This window comes from Halyomorpha halys, unplaced genomic scaffold (genome assembly GCF_000696795.3).
Source record: "Halyomorpha halys isolate HHAL.00 unplaced genomic scaffold, Hhal_1.1 Scaffold214.1, whole genome shotgun sequence".
In the NCBI taxonomy this organism is placed as follows: Eukaryota; Metazoa; Arthropoda; class Insecta; order Hemiptera; family Pentatomidae; genus Halyomorpha; species Halyomorpha halys.
This window is the reverse complement of record NW_027110944.1, coordinates 262345-282558: the sequence shown is the minus strand read 5'-3', so window position 1 is coordinate 282558 and position 20214 is coordinate 262345. Positions and strand designations below refer to the sequence as shown.

Below are 20214 nucleotides of genomic sequence, written 5' to 3'. Positions count from 1 at the left end.
TAGGGAGAATAAAAGTACTCGTTTAAGCAATCATAAACTATAAATAATCTGTGTAGGGAGATGAAATCCAGAATAATTGATATTAATTATTATTATTGGCGCGACAGATCGTGGAAGTCCAAGGCCTCACGCGATGTACTTTGGAAATATACATCGCGCGTTTCATCACGTGGTTTTCATTGGCTGGGTTCGTCACTCCCAGGCCTATTTTTTCAGAGTGACACCTATTGGCTAACGGGGGGAGGCTGAGAGTGAGTATTGTATAATTATATGCTTGAAAAAAATCCCGGATAGGGCCTGGGACTCGAACTCGCAACCTTTGTGTTAGCAGACAGGCACATTACCACGCTGCTAACGTCACCCCGATTGATATTAATAATTATGGTGAATTTGGGTAATTGCGTTCCTAAAAATTCAATATGTGATTTTCAAACCTTATTTGCAAGTCAGTAGTTTTAATTATAACCACCTTATTTTCCTCGTAATTTACAGGATCTGATGTGGATCACACTTTGATGAGAGGTTTTCCTGTTACCTTGACTGTTACTTGATTTATTTTTGTTTTAAATAACCTCTCTGTTTTACATTTTTATTTTAATTGGAGCAAAAGTGTAGATGGCCTTTAGTTTCCATACTGTTCCCAAAGATTATATGGAAAAAGGCGGAAATAAGAATTGGTAAAAAAAAAATTTATATGAATTAATAACATTTTAGCTTTTTTTTTCTAATTAAAAAGTTCACTTCATATTTTATATTTGACTTTAAGATAGTACTTTTTAAAGTACTTAACTAAAGTTTCTAATTTGATCAGTCACATATAACTGTCGGAAAAAACCAACAAAACGATGGCGACCATGATAGTATAGACCAATTGATAGTATTTATCAAGGGCTCAACAAACTTTCAAGTTGTTCGGATGTGTACACGCTTAACTGCAAAACAAAACACAAGAGTGCTTCCCACTCGTTAACCAACTAGAGAGGCTAATCACACGAATAAGTTAAGTTAGTTTACTGTAGGGCGTGCTAAGTCCTCGTCATTGTTATCAGAAGTTAAAGAGCACCTCAGAAAACAAATTGGTTCTCGCACTACTTTCACTTACAGCACTAGAAGACGAAAATTGTGAAAAATAAATTTTCATTTTGTTGCTGCTTCGGGTGAGACCGGACACCCTTGTCTGCCTCCGATTTTACAGTCTCTAAACCATTTATACATTTTTCTCATTTAGTTCATTAACAAATTATTTTATAGTTCATATTTTTACTTTTTTAATATTTCAAGTATAATCATCATTAATGTTACTTTATAAGACAAGTTTTTGAAAATTCGGCTTTTAAGCCTCGTTAAACTATTAAATGAGGATGATACTTAGCTGGTGTTAAAGGTCACTTGATGTTACATTGGTATACCGAGTTTAATCAAAATCGCTCCGGTAATTTCTGATAAAATCGAAAAAATGTGAAAAATCACTTCCATGTATTCCATATATAGAAGATATAGTAATAACATCATGGCTTCACATTCAACTGGTCAATACTAGTTCATACTAATTTTAAAATGAAAGATTAAAAAGAAAATATTCATTTTTTAAATTAGTTTTATTTAAAGTAAGATTTTATATAAAATAATAGATGAATCATAAGCTAAGAAAAAAAAATTGTGGCAAGTATTGTGTTTAAATTCATTATGTTTTTGGTATATTTTTCTTTTTTTGTTCGTGATTGTTTTCTTTCTTTCCATTCCTGAGCCAGGGAATTAATTAATTTCTAGAAGTCTCTTATCAGATCGGTTAGGCCAACAATGCGCCACGATGCTGGGAAATACGTTTCTTCAACAAGCAACAATAGCAATGTCCTTCCATTGTGAGAATTGGCTGCCAGTATTATAATTCTTCTCCCTCTTATCCCCTTTATCTCGATGCAAAATCGAATAAGAGACTTAACAACTCCTTCACCTCAGCCGCTTCCATTGTTTGAGCCTTATCGAGATCATCGGCTGTACCTTGATAAATGAACCAACTTCTTTACTGTACAATTGTTTCGCCGTAACGATTCCTTCACCCGCTATCCAGTGGCATTGAGCCCATAAAATGGAAGAATAAGTAAATGAATTAGACAGTCTCAGAGATAAACAGGCTCCTTTCTCACCATGTTTGACAAAAATAAAAGGTTTTATAATACAGATAATTTGATTTGATTCCTTCAAAGTATGTGCGATTAAAAATTATAAAGGTATAATTTAGGGATACATATGTGTACATCCAATGTAGCTCGAAGCAATCCTTTAGGACGCCTCTACACGAAAATGAATGTCACTATAGTTAGCAAGAGATCACGAACCGGGAGGCAAAAAACCGGATGGATAGACAGAATCAACAAAGATGCGAAAGAGCAGCTTGCAACTCTAGATCAGCAATCTGGAAAGCAGTGGTCCAAAACAAGCAGGCTAAACAAGAAGGCTGGGTGGGCGTTGATGACCTTAGGGTTTTACACCCAAAAACCCCAACCAACAAGAAGGCTGGTTCGGGCGCCAAAGATCTACAAGGCCTATTGATCCAAAAAAATCCCCAAAATTATTATTATTGATTAATATTCAATAACAACTGAAATATATAAAAACCAAAATTCGACTTAAACCATTTTCAATTAATCATTAATCAAACAAATGTGAAATAAGTGTCATAATTAATATCTTATTTATTTTTATTAATCAATTGCCAGTACGTCTACAACCCATCAATGGTCTAGGATTCATTGTAAGGGAATGCTGTTTCTTGAACACCGGTTTTACAAGGAGGTGATTTGTCTCAACCGCCGGGTTTCTTTCCTCCAATTTAGCGTACCCACTGGGTCTGCCCCTGTAAGGGACCCGAACCCACAAGGCTGTTCCACGAATAAATAACTAGCCGCTACAGTCGGATTTGAACCCGGGCCCGTAAATAAACAGCGCCTTATTCACTGAGCTGCCCCACTTACTTATGAATCAATTACATAAATTAATCTTACTCTAATGATCAATTGTTCCCAACAAATCTGCAATGGGTAGCATGTCAGACAATGCAAATTTATGACGTTGCGTTCTTTGATATCTAAGATAGCACTATCAATACCAGACTCATTTTTTTTATTCTCGGAAAGGAAATCTCTTGGAAGCCTTCGCCTGAAAAAATACTCTTATTAGAACGTCTGTACGACGCGTCCCGGAGCATTGTGATCGTTTTGGGTGACGTCATAATGACATTGAGATATTACATATTTGAACTATAGTGTGTTCTTGTGGGATATAGTATTACCAAGCTCTCCAAAACGCTCAATGTAGTAATTCAATTCGCCGGTTAAGAATTGTGTAAAGCCAAGTGGAGAGTAAATAAAATATATTTAAATTACATTTTTTTAAATTTATTTATTGTTACTTACAACTGTACATTATAATACATTTAGTAAATTTTATCTCAGTTAAAATGGAGTGTTACAGACATGTAGAGAAACTACCCATTGGTAGCACTCTAATGACGTTTAATATTAGCAGGTGTCGTAGCCATCTTCTATTCAGGCGTCTCAGAGGATTGTCAGGAATGGAAGAGGAAGCAAATTTAGAAACTAGTGGGTTTGGGTGGTTAGGGAGTTAAATTAAAAAATAAATTTTAACTCTAAGATTATCAATCAATGGCAAAATCTAAAATTACCCAAAACTTTAGATCGGATTTCCCAACTTGCCGGAGGTACGTATATTTGCTTTTTTTCTAAACTTTTTGAAAAGTAGCAGAACTTAAATTTCTCATGTTTTCTGATTTTTAAACTATTAAGGAGGGATGGGATGAGGGGGATATTAATTTTCCAACAATTTTGAACGGATTTCGCAACTATTCTAAAATATTTTAATTTTCCCTACTATAATACTAAACATGTTTTCATACTTCTTTCGGTGAGATATATCTGCCTAACATTTGAATGCCAGGTTGAGTTCAAGGTGATATCAAATCTCTACCTGTCGGGTCTAGAAATATCATAATTTGTTTTGAAAAAAAACGAAAATAAATAATAAGGTATCTTATTTTATTTTCAGGAGAAACTTAAGGGAGCGATAGAAAAGTTCTGAAAAAATATAAGGAGTTAATTATTTAACATCATTTGAACTAAAATAAAAAAATATATATTAATAATAATATAAATCGAGCTCCAATGCAATTATAGGCATTTTGAATTTATTCATTCCACAACTTCACATTATCTCATTCACTCAGTAATCTCAGAAGAAAATCTTTATAGATATTACTAAATTTAAATAAATTCAAAATTGTATTAAATCCCCTTTGACGCAATCTTACCATGATTCTGCTTTTTATCAATGACTGTAGATTGTTGTTTTCATATTGTTACCTAAAATGAAATACGTCACTTCATTTTTTTCATCAGTTGTTGAGTGTGTCCATTGAAAAATATATATATCTTTTATGATTATATATGATCTGTTTTCAATTTTTTTTTTCTAAATCATCAAGATTATGAATAGTCTGATGAAACATTTAAAATACTTTTGCAGTCCTGTTACGAATACGATTTCCTGCCTTCTATCCGTTTCAAGCCAAACCCCTAATTGAATCTCGACTCAAACAGTGGAATAAGGTCAATGAAAAGAAATCCACCCTTCCATATCACTTTCACCTTGCAGCTCAGTGCTTATTAGTAGACCAAATTATTTTCAATAATTCATGAAGTTTTCTAAGAAATTTACAAAGACTGTAATATATTATAATCGGTCGATTTTTTCTTTTTAGATATTCTTAATGGATCCTCAGTGTACAAAAATCACATTTCGTGCTGTATTTTAAATGCAGTTTTCTGGTTTCGGTTCACAAAACCACTGAATCTGCTACTTTTGGTTTGTTCTAGTTGATCACTCACCTAATTACAAAAAAAAAAATTTAAATCCTTTAATTCTTTAAAGGAAAGTATGTGATCCGAAATAAGCATTCCATTCATAATTACCGTATATTTTTTCTTAATTGAAGAAATGTATTTTTCAAGGCTTTATTATTTAAGATTTTTTATGCAAAAAAGTTGTCATAAAACATCAGTCATTTTTCTAAACAACTATACTGAATTTGATTAAAATCCATAGAATTTTTCTAATAAAATGAGAAATTAAAAATCGTAAGAAACAAATCAGAAACATAAATATAGAAGTTCTTATTTAAAACTCTGGAATAATGCTCTTTTAATGTGAAATTAATAAGTACCTTCTTCGTTCAGTACGTTAGTAAAAAGACTCGATCTCCAAAATGAAACATGGTGAGCGTACAGTCACCAAAAACCATAAGTCGTTTTCTTAAGGCCATCTTTTCTGTTACCAAGGTTGGAATATTTTTTTATTTAAATAGCTACTCATTTATCCTTACAAATTTGTAAAGAATGAGAATGATTCCACCATGTATTTTCTCTTAAAGCGTACTACTTTTACGAAGAATAGACAATAACCCGTCATATTTTTCATTAGTTAAGTTTATACATATGTATGTAGCCTGACTATTCTAACAAAGTTTAGATTTAGTTTTATGTTTCTGGTTAGTTTTAATGCATTTTTATTTTTAATTGCAGATGCATCAAGAGCGAAGGGCACTGGCTGGTCTCGTGGTTGCCTCCACCCTTCTCTCGTGCCTTGTCGCTGTCCCAACGTCTCGATCCATCATGGGTCACCCCCTCAACAAAAGATCGTTCTTCGACCTTCAATGCAAAGGGGTGTATGACAAAAGCATATTCGCTAGACTGGATCGCATCTGTGAAGACTGCTACAACTTGTTTCGGGAACCTCAATTACATTCGCTTTGTCGGTGAGTTAAAAAAAAAATACTGAACTCTTGAATTATTATAACTAAAAACCTCTATAAATAAATTTAAAAGAAGTAGTAATATTCTATCTATCTATATTTTGTCAAGACATTTCAGGAAGATATGCAAAAATTAGTGATTTTTTACACCTTTGAACGTGTATTAACATTTATTTTATGCAAAATTGAGGTTCATATTACACCAAGTACTGATATCCATAAGCGCCCCTTCTCTGTAAACGTTTCTTGAATCAAAAATTGAAGGTTTCACTCTTTCATTCATAGATTTTTCTAAGCAAACCGTCTCATATTTACCTTGATGTTTCATCAAAACAACTAAGATTATCGTTTTATTAATCTAAGAAAAAAAAATAAAACCCCATTTATGCCACTGATACCTTATCGAATGATAGTTTTCTTTTTGAAAGCATTTATTCATCTTTTTTATTATTTTTTTTTCATATCTAATACAAACCTGTTATAGCAATTCAGATAAATTAGACCACTCAACACACCGCACCATTAAAGAATAAATGATGTATGTGCAAGTGCTTCGTAAAATGAGTTGATGTAAGTATAATATTCTTAAAAGTCCCAGACAAGATTCTTCCCTTTTGTGCTAGATGGCGAATATATACTTGCCGCACATGAATACTTCCTCTGGTGCTTGTGGTTTTGCGAAAAAAAAAATCTAAAAAAATAATAAATGGTAAAATACACATATTTACTTAAAATATAAATATTTTAGCTCTCAGCACAATTTCTACCTCGTGCAAGATATTATTCTAAGAACTTAAGTTCATATTCTCAACAATTCCTAACTTTACACTAACGTTAATTGTTTTTCCAAACGAGCGATATGTGTCCACAAAAGTAATTTAAAAATATTAAAAAAAAAAAAAAAATTATGACTTTGGTTCAGTGGCGTATCTGGGATAGAGAAGAAATAGGCCCCGGGCCCCAATTGAACTTTATTGAAGAAAAAAAATGCGTACATTTATTTTAATCAGACTAGAAAGTTATTTTTATAAATTCAAAATTTCCATTTTTTTTTTTTTTTAAGGTACGGTACTGGGTCAGTTAAGTTTTATTTTGTGGTGGTCTCATGAAATTAACCTTGATACTCCCCACTCACTAAAGTTCAGGATGACTTAAGATAGTGATCGAGGTTTGGCATGGTATCAGTAACTGGACTAATAGTTAATGTATTCAAAACCATTTATATTTTATGAAATGACAATTTAAAATCAAACTAAATTATCTTAAAGAATAGTTAATCATTACTAATTAATTCACTTAATACTTTCTTAAATATGTTTTACACTTTAAATTTTTAATCATAGTAAGCAGCAGGTTGGAACAGGTAATCAAAATGTGTTTGTAAAAATTTTAAATTCATTGATCCTTTCCCTTATTGCCTCAGTTGTTTACCTTAATATATTTTGTTTCCATTACTTCAAATACTTTTTCTGCATTGTAAGCTAAGGTAAGAATTCATTAGGTGATATGATTGTCGTAAAAAATGGCTTTAGCAAGATTGCTCTAAATTCCCTCTGTCTATGATCTGTTTAATTGTGAAGTATGAATATCAAAATAACATAATATAAAATATGAAAATATGGCATGTCTTTTTAGTTTAATTTTTGAAAAGGGAATATTAAAACGTATGTGATCATATACTTTTAATGTAATTGTTCTAAATAATTTTTAGGCCTTGATCTTTATCTTAATTCTTCTTTTACAATTATTATGAATATACTGTACATAAATATCTTTCATGCCTCATTGTGTTATATACTATAATATTTGATTTTGACTAGAGATCCTTAGTGAATTATTTTTACTTGCACCAATTAACAATTAGCACAAGTCTTAGAAGCACATTATTTTTATTACTAACACAAAAGGAACAGCTCAATTCTAAACACCAAGAATTTTCAGAATATATACTTTTCTCATTTTTAGGAAGAACTGTTTTACAACCGACTACTTCAAAGGATGTTTAGATGTTCTTCTTCTACAAGATGAAATGGAAAACATACAAACTTGGATAAAACAATTACATGGGGCTGAACCTGAGGTTTAGGTACTTTTTGTTTAGTTTTTTTTTTGTTTATTTATTTATTTTATCATTAATTTTATTTATTATTTTAATTTAAGTTTTTTTAAATTTCAACTAAAAAATGCCACCCACCAATATTTTGTTTGTATACCATTCACAATAATATTACAAGCATTTTTAATTTTTTTTTTGAAGTTATTAATTTTTTTTAACTTCAATTTACTACTGAGCAGAGTTAACTTTAAAGAATTAAAAATATATATCAATTGTATTTTTATTACTTTTAATATATTTTTAAAACAAAGAGGGGAAAAAAACAGCCCATTTTTTGTTTTTTTATATATAATTTTTTTTTTTTTTACTTTTTTTTCCATTTCTGTATTTTGATTTTTGAGACAGACATGGACAGAAAATAAATAAAGCTTATACTACAAATTGGTATTGATTAATGGTCTTAATGGTATATTTTTCATCTGTTTTAGGAATAACAATTAGGCAATCGGTAAAAGTTGTCATTATATTAGCAAATTAAAATTATTAAATTCCTTATAAATTTACTAATTGTTATTTCAACTTTTGCAGGTCTAAATGTTTTGGAAATAAGTATTTCAAAGGATGTCTGGAGGTCCTGCTCCTGGGAGAAGAGGAGGAAAAAATCTTGCGCATGGTCGAGTTTTTAGGATGAAAACCTCCAAAATTCAACATAAAAACCTAAAAGCTTGACACTCACCATATATTCTAGTCTTTAAAATAAAAAAAAAATACATTGATCAACCCGTACAAGTTTCTGGAATTTTTATTAATTTATTTATTCTTAGAATTAAGATTAATATTTAATTTAATTATTTAATAATTTAATACCATAAATGTATAAAATATAGCCAAGTGTATAGTATTTTTTATTAAATGAGAAATAGTATAAATGAAAGATGTGGGTTTCAAACACTCATCATTGTAGTCAAAACATGACTAGATAGTATTCATATTAACTTAACATGACTTATGTATTTTTTAAAAATTAATAAATGAAATATAATGCAAAGTTACCCTATAGACACTTAGAATTTAGATTTTACGTTTCATTAGGTCTTCATTTCCTAATATCAAGATAATTCTAAAACTAATTCTCTATCTAAGTGCCGTAAATGCACAAAAACTATTGATTTAATATTTAATTTTTAATGTTATATCTGACATTATGTATACGACATAAGCAATGGATAATATTCTGGCGCAATTGAAAGTCAAATTTTAAATACTCAGTGTTTTTTTTGTTTTTTGTTTTTGTATAACAATATATTTATTTTTAATTTAACTATCAAATTTTTAATAAGCAAATTCCAATACACTTTTTATTATATGTTGTTACTTTTTATTTCACTACACATAATTCATTCATAAAAACAAGATCATAAGAATTTGATTAATTCTATGCTAAAAAAGATAGAAAAAAATCCTTTTCTTAATGAACTGACACAATCAACCTCCAAATGCCCTCATAAAAAAGTACAAATATTTAAAAAAAGAATTTATTTTTTAAGTTAAAAATGTGTTGTTTTTTATTATATATGTGCATAAATGCTCCATACATATTTACATATTATGGAAGTTTTTAAACCATACACTATGATTAAATAAGTTTTTATTTGCAGAATAACAGTTAAATAAATGCAAATAATATCAAAATAAATTGATGAATCATTATTTCATAATGGCAACTACCAGTTAAATTGATCATCAGTTTAGTTTTGCCATTTTAAATCAAACATATCAAATTAAGTATAGTTAAAAGAAACAAAGTTAAGAATTTTAACTATATTTCTAGCACTCTTAACTATCCTCATCTTCTCCTGTACATCTGTTGTGCCTTTATATTTAATGATTTCTTCAGATACTTTAAATTATATGAACTTCATTCAAGATACTACTGTGTTTAAGCTATATATACAATCATTTTTGAAGTATTCTAATCACTTATAAATTCACAAAATACATTACTGTAAAACATAGAAGTCATTTAAAAAAGTTATAAATTTGTAGGAAGGTCTATAATTTAAATATATCAGCTTATTTTGCAAATGAATGAAGAAAAGAAACAATATAAATGTGCATTAATTTTTAGCAATTTTGGCTTTTTATTGGTATTCTTCATTGGAAACGGAAGAATTAATTTATTATAAACCATTTTTTATATTAAAACACAAACAAAGTAAATTACTTTTTACATTAATTCTTGATAAATAACTAAAAACAAAATCAATCTGTGTAGTACTATCATGGGTTTGTATGTGAACGCATACATAGTTAGTACTACATTCTTAATTGGTTTATACCATAATTTACTCTTACTGAAGTTACAAAATTAAATTTTATTTTATTTTTGGGCATATTTATTTGTATATTATATTTTTAAATACAATAGAAATGAAAGTTCTCTTCAACGGAAAAAATAAAAATTAGATATAATTTATATACATTTTAAAATGTTCTGTTATAAAATAAATTGGCTCAGATAAATTAAAAGTCATCATAATGTAACAGATCTATTTTGGATCACCATGTAGTTGTTGAATATTAGAGGAAAAAAATATAGAAAAAATTGAGAGAGAGAGAACATTTGGAATCTTCTATTATTAATAAATTTAATTTTCTAAAATTAATGACCTAAATTTGCCACATATGCAGTTTGGTTTCTTCTAAATGTGTTTATAATTTATCTTTTAGCATTTTTATATTATATCTTGGAAAATTTATGAGACCATAAGATGCTTTTCTAACAATAGAAAAAAAATATTTCTTTTATATTGAGGGGTAAAATAGAAAGTATTTTTATTGATATTAGGGACGGCAAACCTTCTTTGGTTTTTTTGTTTATCTTAGTCATACATTTTTTCCTTATTAAAGAAATGCATGTTGACCACTGGATAACTAATAATTGGTGCTTAGTGAACACAGCCTGCATTCTTTGATTTAGATAAAAAAAATTGAGTATGGTAGTATATTATTCCTAATTGACTAAAGAAATTCCGTTGAAACATCTGATTCTCCAAAAATTAAAAAAATAACTTATTTCACAATTATTTTTTTGTTAAGAGATAAGTTATTAATCTTACATTACTTTGATGTAATGTATGAATATGAATTATTAGCAAATTAGTATTACGTACATTTTTTTACTTAAAACTGTGATTCAATGTATTTTAGTCCAAAATAGTTTGGATACAACCACTTTGATGATATTTTTAAATAATTTATTACTTTCTGGAATAAACATACTTGGTATCATGTATGAATATTTGAGTTTAATTGGTACCATGAAAGCCCAGAATGTAATTTTTTTCTTCATATTAAATTTATTTCATGCACTAAGTGCCTGTAGTATATTGATATTTTAAACAATAATATTTTTAAAACAAATATCTAAAATATTTTAATAATTAATATCTTGTTTGCAAAGTGAATTCTCCATACCTAATTAAAGGATTTATAGATATTAAATCAAAAGAAGTTTGATTCACTGCATTTATTAAAATTGTCTAGTAAATATTAAAAAATAAAAAATAAATCTCGAGATATGTTTCTCTCCAGTGCAACTATGGAACTCATTACATTTTATCTTTAGGTTTAATGAACATTTATTTAATTTTTAAAATTATTATTTTTAAATGTTAATAGTAGTTAATAAACATACATCAACAAATTATAACAAATAGATTTTAGTATGATACCAATGCTCTATTTTTCAAAATTTAGCTTTAAAGATACATTTCTGATAAATGATAACTATTGGCTGTCTATAGTTTTCAAATATACAATGACCTCTATCTATGATTAAAAATTAAACTTCGAATTTGTCTTCAATTATATAACTAATGTATATAAAGCTCTCTATTTTCATTGAGGCATTTCTTACGATACATGATTAACCCGTAATCTCCCACTAAAAATAATTCAAAAACTCTCAGACTTCCTGTTTTCATATACAAAGTCTAAAAATTGTTTTATACTCTAATATAATAATATCCTGATCCCGTTATTTAAACTTAAACAAAGCAATTATTGAATTATTTGATCTTTCAGTTTTATCCTTTTTGAATTATTTTACATTTTATGAATTGAATGAATCTAAAACTTTCTTAAAATGAGATTCAATATTATTCATGACTGGTTTATGGGTTTGATATAGTAATCAACATCACATTAATTTCTTTTGTTTTCTTTCTTTTTTTTTTATATCTATACATATTGCATATATTTTTTTTTCAATTAAACATGTTTAGATGTTTCTTCATTTGCATCAGTAAATGATATATACATCTGTTATTATATATATAATAGAACGAAGTAATCATTGGTTTTGGAAAACATCCATCAATAAAAATATGACAAAAGAAAAGTCCTGTGATTGCAGAGCAGAAGATGATGGAGCCACAACTTCGCTTAGTGATTAGCTGTACTTATGTTGTGCCAGCATGCTGAGAACTTCAATTCTTAAAAATGCTAAAAAAAATTTCTTGAACACTTATTACCAATAAACAGAAATAATTTAAACCATATCATACAATAAATGTTTATCACATTAGTAACAAATATAAATGAACCTGAATACTGTATCATAAAACATTCACAACAAAAGTAAACACAATACATGTTAAGTATACTATAAAAGGCATCAACTAATGACCAACTTTATTGATCATTTTGTATTGCTGTAGAAATAATATTTTTTTAAAAATAATTAAATAAACAAATTATCAAATATTACATTAGGTGATCAGGAAATATGTTATTGTGATTATTTTTAAATCATTGCAAATAATAATGATGGGAAGAATTATTACTGTAATAAAATAAAAATTATCTAGAAATATGTATATTTAATAAATAACACAATATCAACATTATTGCATCATTACATCATAACAAAGGTAGTTTTAATTTACTTGTTCAATTTTTATGTTGGTTTCTGTTGATGGTTTGATTGCTGGTGATCCTGTTTGAATTATTGGAATCTCTCTTTCTGTTCTGGTATCCTGGGGTAGCTATAGAAATAAATATTTATTATTTTCTTGTAAATTACAGACAATAATCAAAGCTGCTTTAAATTTTAAAAAATACATAAATTGATATGCTAGAATGTTATTAAAAAATAAGATGGATCCGTTCCACAAAAGGCAATAAAGGCTAGGAAATAAGGTACATGTCTGAATCTCAACCTTCTGTTACTTTAGGGATGAATTGAATATCCATTTACTATAATTAAATTTTTTTTTTTTTTAAATGAAAAACAATTATATTCTGAGATCCCAAGAATAATGACTATGCATATTTTGAGCACCAATTGTAATTATAATGATGATTACAATGATTTAAGGATAATAACTAATAATGACTTAACTAATAACTTATAATGATTTAAGGTAATAACTAAATAATAAAATTGTAATATAAAAACTAAAATATGAAATGAATGAAAATACTGAAATTCCAAAATTGATATTTATTAATATTCAATAGCATAAAATAATAATAAAACTTTTCCTCTTCTTCTTAGTTTAATTATCAAATCCAATTATAGTTTATATTTATTCATTTTCCATTACAATGCGAAATTGTTAATTATTTCAAACAAATCCAGAATATAGTATTTAGAGAAAGTTATTTTGAAAATTGAGCATTTAAATCCTGTCGAATTATTTCAATTAGAATAATCCCTAAGTGATATAAATACCACTGAATATTACAGTAATAGGCCGAGTTTAATCTATGCGTTTAGGAGAAAATCCTGAGTGTAAAATCGATTACATAAAGTGAAACTTCCGGCAAGTCAATGTGAACGAAAAAGATACTATAGCAAACCAGGCATGCACATGCCTAAGTATGCAATTTCAGTTTCCTACGACTTTACGTTTTCGAACAGGATTGTTCACTCTCACGCAGACAAAAAAAACTGAGTAAAGCCTCGTAGAAACTCCCAATGCGATCGGATGTTGTGGACAATATTGTCAGCACACTATTCCGAAACAGGTGACTACGGTATTCCAAGTCAGGCTTTCGAAAAACGACCGGATCGTTTCATCGAGCATTCATGGAGGCTCATTCCCGAAACCTTGAAAGAGACAGCGCCATGTACTTATTCCAAAGGGTAAGGGAAAATTGGAAAATCTGTCAACCTATTGTCCAAATTGTTAGTTGGATGTTGTAGGTAAGGCATTTGAAAAATCCTTTCCTTCAGGCTACATGAGTTCAATAAAGGATTTTGGAAAGAGCGATTCACGGTAGATGCTATTGGGTTATCAATCGAGACTGCCCGTACAGCTATTCCAGGAGTAAGTTAGAGGAGAAGTGTTATGCAGGAAGCATCACCATAGATGTCAAAAATGCTTTCAACACAACAAGATGGACCTGCATATTTCCTCAGGACTATGGCAATGGACTATCTTATTATAGTTATCACGGGATAGACTTCTGTTTTATCCTTCAGACATTGGCCCAAGGAGATATAAAGTGACTGGTCGTATCACACAGGGCTCCGTTCTAGGGTCTCTTCTGTGGAATGTCATGTACGACGGAGTTTTTATGTTGACGATTCCGGAGGGAGCTATAGTTGTAATGTTTGTAGATGATGTAGTGGTGGTGGTGGTGGTGAAGTACGTTGAAGAAGTAACCCTCATTGCCAACCGGGCTGTTGTTGCAATCCGAGGATGGCTCGGTGAGTCTGCATCACAAGACTGAAGCACTCCTTGTTACCTGCTGGAAGCAAACCGAGACCATCACGGCCAATGTACATAGGTACAAGATTCGTTCTCAGTCGTGTTTAAAATACATAGGAGTCATAATTGATGCACGTCTCTGGTTAAATGTTACCACGGTAAATCAGCGCAAAATCTGTTGAAGTAGCGCCTTTATTGTCACGCCTTATGCCGAACATTAGGGGTCCCAGAGAAAGTCGCAGACAGCTTCTTGCTACTGATGTCCCTTTAATTATGTTATATGAAGCTATAATTTGGAAAGATGCGATTCTAAGGAAACCATGCAGGAGACAGATGGTTACCGTTTATCGCAGTATTTCTTCAAGGACCGTGAGTGCGTTACATTTCCAGTAGCAGAATAAATAATTATCTGCTACTGCCTGAATCGAACCCGAGTCATAGGAGTTAGTAGCACAGCGCTTTACTCACTGAGCTACCCCACTACCTCTATTATAACCACATTAGATTAGTAAAATTGTGAGCTAACCTAGAAATAATTGTAATATAATGTCTGTCAATGGATTTTTATATAAAAATGTTTGAAAATGAATTTGGTAAAAAGTTTAACACCTAGGTGTGCTTTGGCCAGTATATTTCTAGAAATTACCACTATATAAGTATTTAGCCAAAAAGTCCTATTATAAGTAGCTAACAATGTAAATTAGTGAAATTTAAAGGATCCAATTGCCAAAATTTCGTCATATAACAATTATATGCAGTATAAATATCATCTTGTATTTATTATATTGAAATAAAACCTGTTTCTATCAGACTACTGTCCTTTACAAGTCACAATGAGATTTGAGATTTGTAACAACTTTTTGAATAAAATGCAAAATAAATATTTAGGTTTTATGTGTTACATTATTCTGTGAGATTAGGTTAATGTTTTGAAGAAAAATTGAGCTCAAAATCCTGGAAAATGATTGAGTCAATGTAATCCGTCTATCCGTTTGTAGATATTTAACAATGATTATTGGAGGGTGCACCTCTAAGAATAATTTAATTTTTAAAACCTAGTCTATTACCTACATACAAAATGATGTAATAAATTATATAGCCATTGTAATTAAAAAACCGTTCGGTGTAAATTTATGTTGAAAAAAAGTTACTTTAAGGATTAAAGATAGTCACCGAATCGAAGATATTGAAGGGATTCTAATAAAATAAAATAAAAATGTTCTAATAATATGGTAATTTTAACATCATACTATGTGTTTTCTTCCAAGTATTGATCAGACATAAAGGAATTGATTAATTTTTTTTTTACATTACCCGAATTATTTCTATGAAAGGTTTTGAGATGTGATAAGCTTCACATGCATTATGATTAGTTGGAACAATTGCGTAAGGCCAGAGAATGTTCGGTTATCGGCTTAAGTGAACCTGAAAGATCCCCACAACATCTCATGTATGTGTTGTGTCTATATATATAGATTTACAAAATTCCTATATTACTTTTCAAGTTTAACTTCTTGATGTAGCTCTGGCCTTTGATAAAGTCTGGTACCAGAGACTTCTCTTTAAATTTAAATAATTTGCCTTATTACCTCACTCTTTGCTCTTTTCTTTCTGACAGGTTTTTCGCTGTACATCAAGGTTCAGAAACCTTTTTTATTCAACCAATTAAGGCTGGATTACCTCAAGATTCGATTCTGGCACCACTTTTATACACAAAATGCATATATGATTTCGCATTCGACGTTAACAATCTCCCAGAAACCTACTAAAATACAGCTATCTTTAGTACACATACTGACACTTCAATATTACATAATGAAAATTAAGGACTGGCTTGAACTTCGTAAATTCGAACTAAATAATGAAAAATCCTAACACAATATACTACTCAATATACACAAACAATAAGTCGGTTTTGCAGACCAATTTTGCTAAGTAAAATGCTAAGGATTGGCACTCGATATAAGGATAACATGGAGTCCTCAAGTTAATGAGACTTGGCTTAAATTAGATAAGCATCTAAAACTCCTGTCCTCTCTATTTCATCGACGATCTGTACTGAATGTAAGATAGCGACTCCATATATACACCTATGGTTCGCAAATCTATGGGGCAGCCAGAAACACTAACATTAATAATATACAAATATTTTTTACCAAAAAACCCCGCGAAAGATAACACGATTTCCATGTTACGACGGAAATCAGTTTATAAGATAATAAAACATCATACAAGATATTTCTCAGCAATCACCACCACTAAGGGTTCCAGCCGTGGGCGGCGCTGGAAGGAGAAAAAAAATATTTGTCTTTAAAACTTATTTCTATAAAAATTGAATACAACAGGGGCCTTTATTATTTAAGACTAAAAAGGAACTGGGTGAGAGATCTCGCCAGCTGAATAATGAAAAGAATTAAAGTCAACGGTTCTCCATCATACAACTCATACCAGTGTTATCCTTTTGTAACTTATTACAGTCGTTCAATCTGAAGATAGGTTTGAATTTATAAATAAAGTTAAAAAACAAAAAACGTTTGACTTAAATATAAATAATTTAAAACGACCCACCTGCATAGCTACTAATTGTAACTAGAAATTGTATAATTTCTTAATAAGTTAACAGGACCAGCTTGTTAATTGGTATTCAGTTGTTTTATTTAAATGATGACCTTGACTGTTAAAACTATGTTTGCTATTTCGAACGTAAATAACATGTAATAATAAAAACGATGATAGTAATTAGTGTTTTCTTTTCAGCAGTGTCTTGCACCTCCGGATCCTTTCTAGTACAAAGATTTAAAAAAAAAAATTTTTTTTTAAAATTATAGATAACATTAAAGGGAAATTGCATCCCAAAAAATGACATAAAAAATAGTATCACTGTTAGTTTAAATTAGCAATAGCAATTAATTTGTCACTATTTGAATAAATGCTAAAAAAAAAAAATTATAATAATACAATATTGTGTTGTAAATTAAAGATACTTCATTGAAGATTTCGTCTCAGCTCAATTTCTTATTTCCAACCAAATAGCTGAATTAACAATATTTTTAATAGTTTTGATGACTCAGATGTGATATAACCGTTTAAAAAGAAACTCCTTTACTTCGTGATAATATAATAACGAAACTTTTAATTAAAAACAGATAAAATAAAACAAAAACTTGGTTAGTTTTGGAAAGTAACGCATTTAGTTTTAAAGAGATGCTCAGCTAATTGGATCGGGAATTACAAATAGAGACAATAGAGGATTACATCAAAAAAATGTTCATGAAGTTCCACTCCCAGTTACCTACAGTTAAAGGAGCAGTGACCTACAACTTGGGAAACCCAACCTCAACCCGAAGACAAGCCCAGGCTGCTGCAGGATCCTGTTATAAATTCTATATTTATCATTTCTGTTATTGTCACTCTAAAATTTTATTTTATCATAATTTCTTTTCTTTTTTTCTCTTCATGTTTTTCTTAAATTCACTTTCATTTTTTTTTCTTTTTCCATTAGAAGTCAATTATTTATTTTGTTAAATCCATTAATGTCATTTTTTTTGTTGTTAACGCTAAAAATAAAAACCTTTATTAAGAATTATTATTTTAATCTATTTATTTCACCTTATTGTTTTTTATTTATAATGCTGGATATTGTTAGGGGTGTCTTTTGTATGAGACTATACTTCCCCCCATAATCAATTGTTAAAAAAAAAAAATGTACCTCTTACATTAACCATGTAAGACCCACCAGGCCTATCTGATATTATATAAATAAATAATAAAAAAGAAAGTTTCTACCAGCCTCATTGATTTTTTTTTCCCCAAACTTCTGGTTACTTTTTTTTCTTTTTGTCATTCAAACTACTGAGTTTTTCACATGTAATTTCGTTGTCATTGGCTTGAATCACTTGATTAAAAAACTTTATAAAATAAATAATATTTTATCCAAAGAATCCTTAGTTTGCTACATTTTTTTCAGTGTGTGACAATTTGATAAATTCCAGGACTAGTATTAGACTATTCAGAATTTTGAGAAGATACGATCATTAAGTCAGAAATATGCATGTAATGTTTTAACACATAATTATACGTTTTAAGGTTTCCTGAATCTGAAGAACTAACTCTCATAAAATCTTATGAGTGAACAGCCTAGCTAAAAACTAAAAGTAGTACGTAACTGAAATTATATATTTAAGACAGGTATATACCCCGGATATTACAACAAATTTTTCGCTTAAGTCAACTAATCCGATGTGAATTTTAGAAATTTTCTCTAAAACGCCTCATTGTAAATAGCACAAAATATAATTTTGTGGATGGAATTAACAAGGAAACTAAATAATAGGTAATCGACGAGGATGGGGAAAGGAACTCCAAACAAATAAACATGGAACCCCTTTGGATCCATCCATTGTTGAAGTGACAAACTCGTCCAGGAATAGCCCTAAGACTTCCATAACTGCTTTTTAACGCCGTTCGATACAAACGTGGCGTGAGGCGTGAAGTATCTTCATAAGTATCTTTCTTTTTGATTCCTATGGTTATACACTGCTCGTACAACATTCCTACCAACCCGATATTCTGAACTTAAACCTCATTCACTAGCGTCAGAATCTCTTTCTAAAATTATCTCTTGGGATTACAAAAAAAAGGTTGCAGAGCTCCTTTGATGAAAGCCAGGCTTGAAGAGCACTGGGCCAACAGGTCTTGTAAATTTATGGGGACCTGTATTGGTAAAATATCACTCCTGGATAAGAACGCTAAGGAGAAAGATGACCCATCGATTTCAGAAGAAATACAAGAACAAGTTGATACTGAAGTCATAAAATTTAATGTATTTCATAATGGTTTTTGAGCTAGTAGTTTACAAGATATTGAGTAATGAATTTATTCTTATTCTTTATTTATTTAATACCAGATCGGCCTTGTGGGCCTTACATGGTTAATGTAAGAGGTACATTTTTTTTTCTTTTTTAACAATTGATTATGTGGGGGAGGTATAGTCTCATACAAAATACACCTCTAACTATATACAAAGTTATAAATAAAATAAAAAATTAAGATAAAATAAATAGATTAAAGTAATAATTCTTAATAAAAGATAAAATTAAAGTTAGGAACAAAAAAAAATAAAAGTTATGGATTTAACAAAATAATTGACTTCTAATGGGGAAAAAAAATTAAAGTGAATTTAAGAAAAACATGAAGAGAAAAAGAAGAAATTAAGATAAATAAAATTTAAAGTGACAATAAGAGAACTGATAAATAATTTATAATAGGATGTCCTGCAGCAGTCTGGGCTTCAGTCTTCGGGTTGTGGTTGGGTTTCCCAAGTTGTAGGTCACTGCTCCTTTAACTGTAGGTTACTGAGAGTGGAACTTCATTAACCTTTTTTTTTTATGTAATCCTCTATTGTCTCTATTTGATATTCCCGATGCAATTGGCTATTTCTTACAAATCAAGGAGCATCCACTGCAATTCTTGAGTCTAATTAATTTATTAAAAACTTCTAATAATATAAATATTTTGCAAAATCGTTCGTAAATATAATACGGCAGTATGGATCCCTTTTTCGGGTCTCAGAAGGCATGGATTTTGACGAATGAAGTATCAATATATATATA

At 29.6% G+C, this 20214-nt stretch overlaps 2 protein-coding genes across 10 annotated transcripts in view; one reads left to right on the top strand and one right to left on the bottom strand.

The window, feature by feature from the left end:
* Window positions 1-9256, top strand: part of ITP (ion transport peptide) — a 165959-nt gene extending 156703 nt beyond the window's left edge. For all 9 annotated transcript variants that reach the window (XM_014418993.3, XM_014418988.3, XM_014418991.3 and 6 more), the window contains 3 exons: window positions 5598-5830; window positions 7793-7913; window positions 8472-9256. In XM_014418993.3, coding sequence (XP_014274479.1) covers window positions 5598-5830; window positions 7793-7913 — 354 coding nt within the window. In that variant the 3' untranslated portion in view covers window positions 8472-9256. The remainder of the gene's footprint in view (window positions 1-5597; window positions 5831-7792; window positions 7914-8471) is intronic.
* Window positions 9257-12746: 3490 nt separating this feature from the next.
* Window positions 12747-20214, bottom strand: part of LOC106679689 (protein lethal(2)essential for life) — a 30665-nt gene continuing 23197 nt past the window's right edge. The window contains exon 4 of the mRNA XM_014418987.2: window positions 12747-12931. Coding sequence (XP_014274473.1) covers window positions 12824-12931 — 108 coding nt within the window. The 3' untranslated portion in view covers window positions 12747-12823. The remainder of the gene's footprint in view (window positions 12932-20214) is intronic.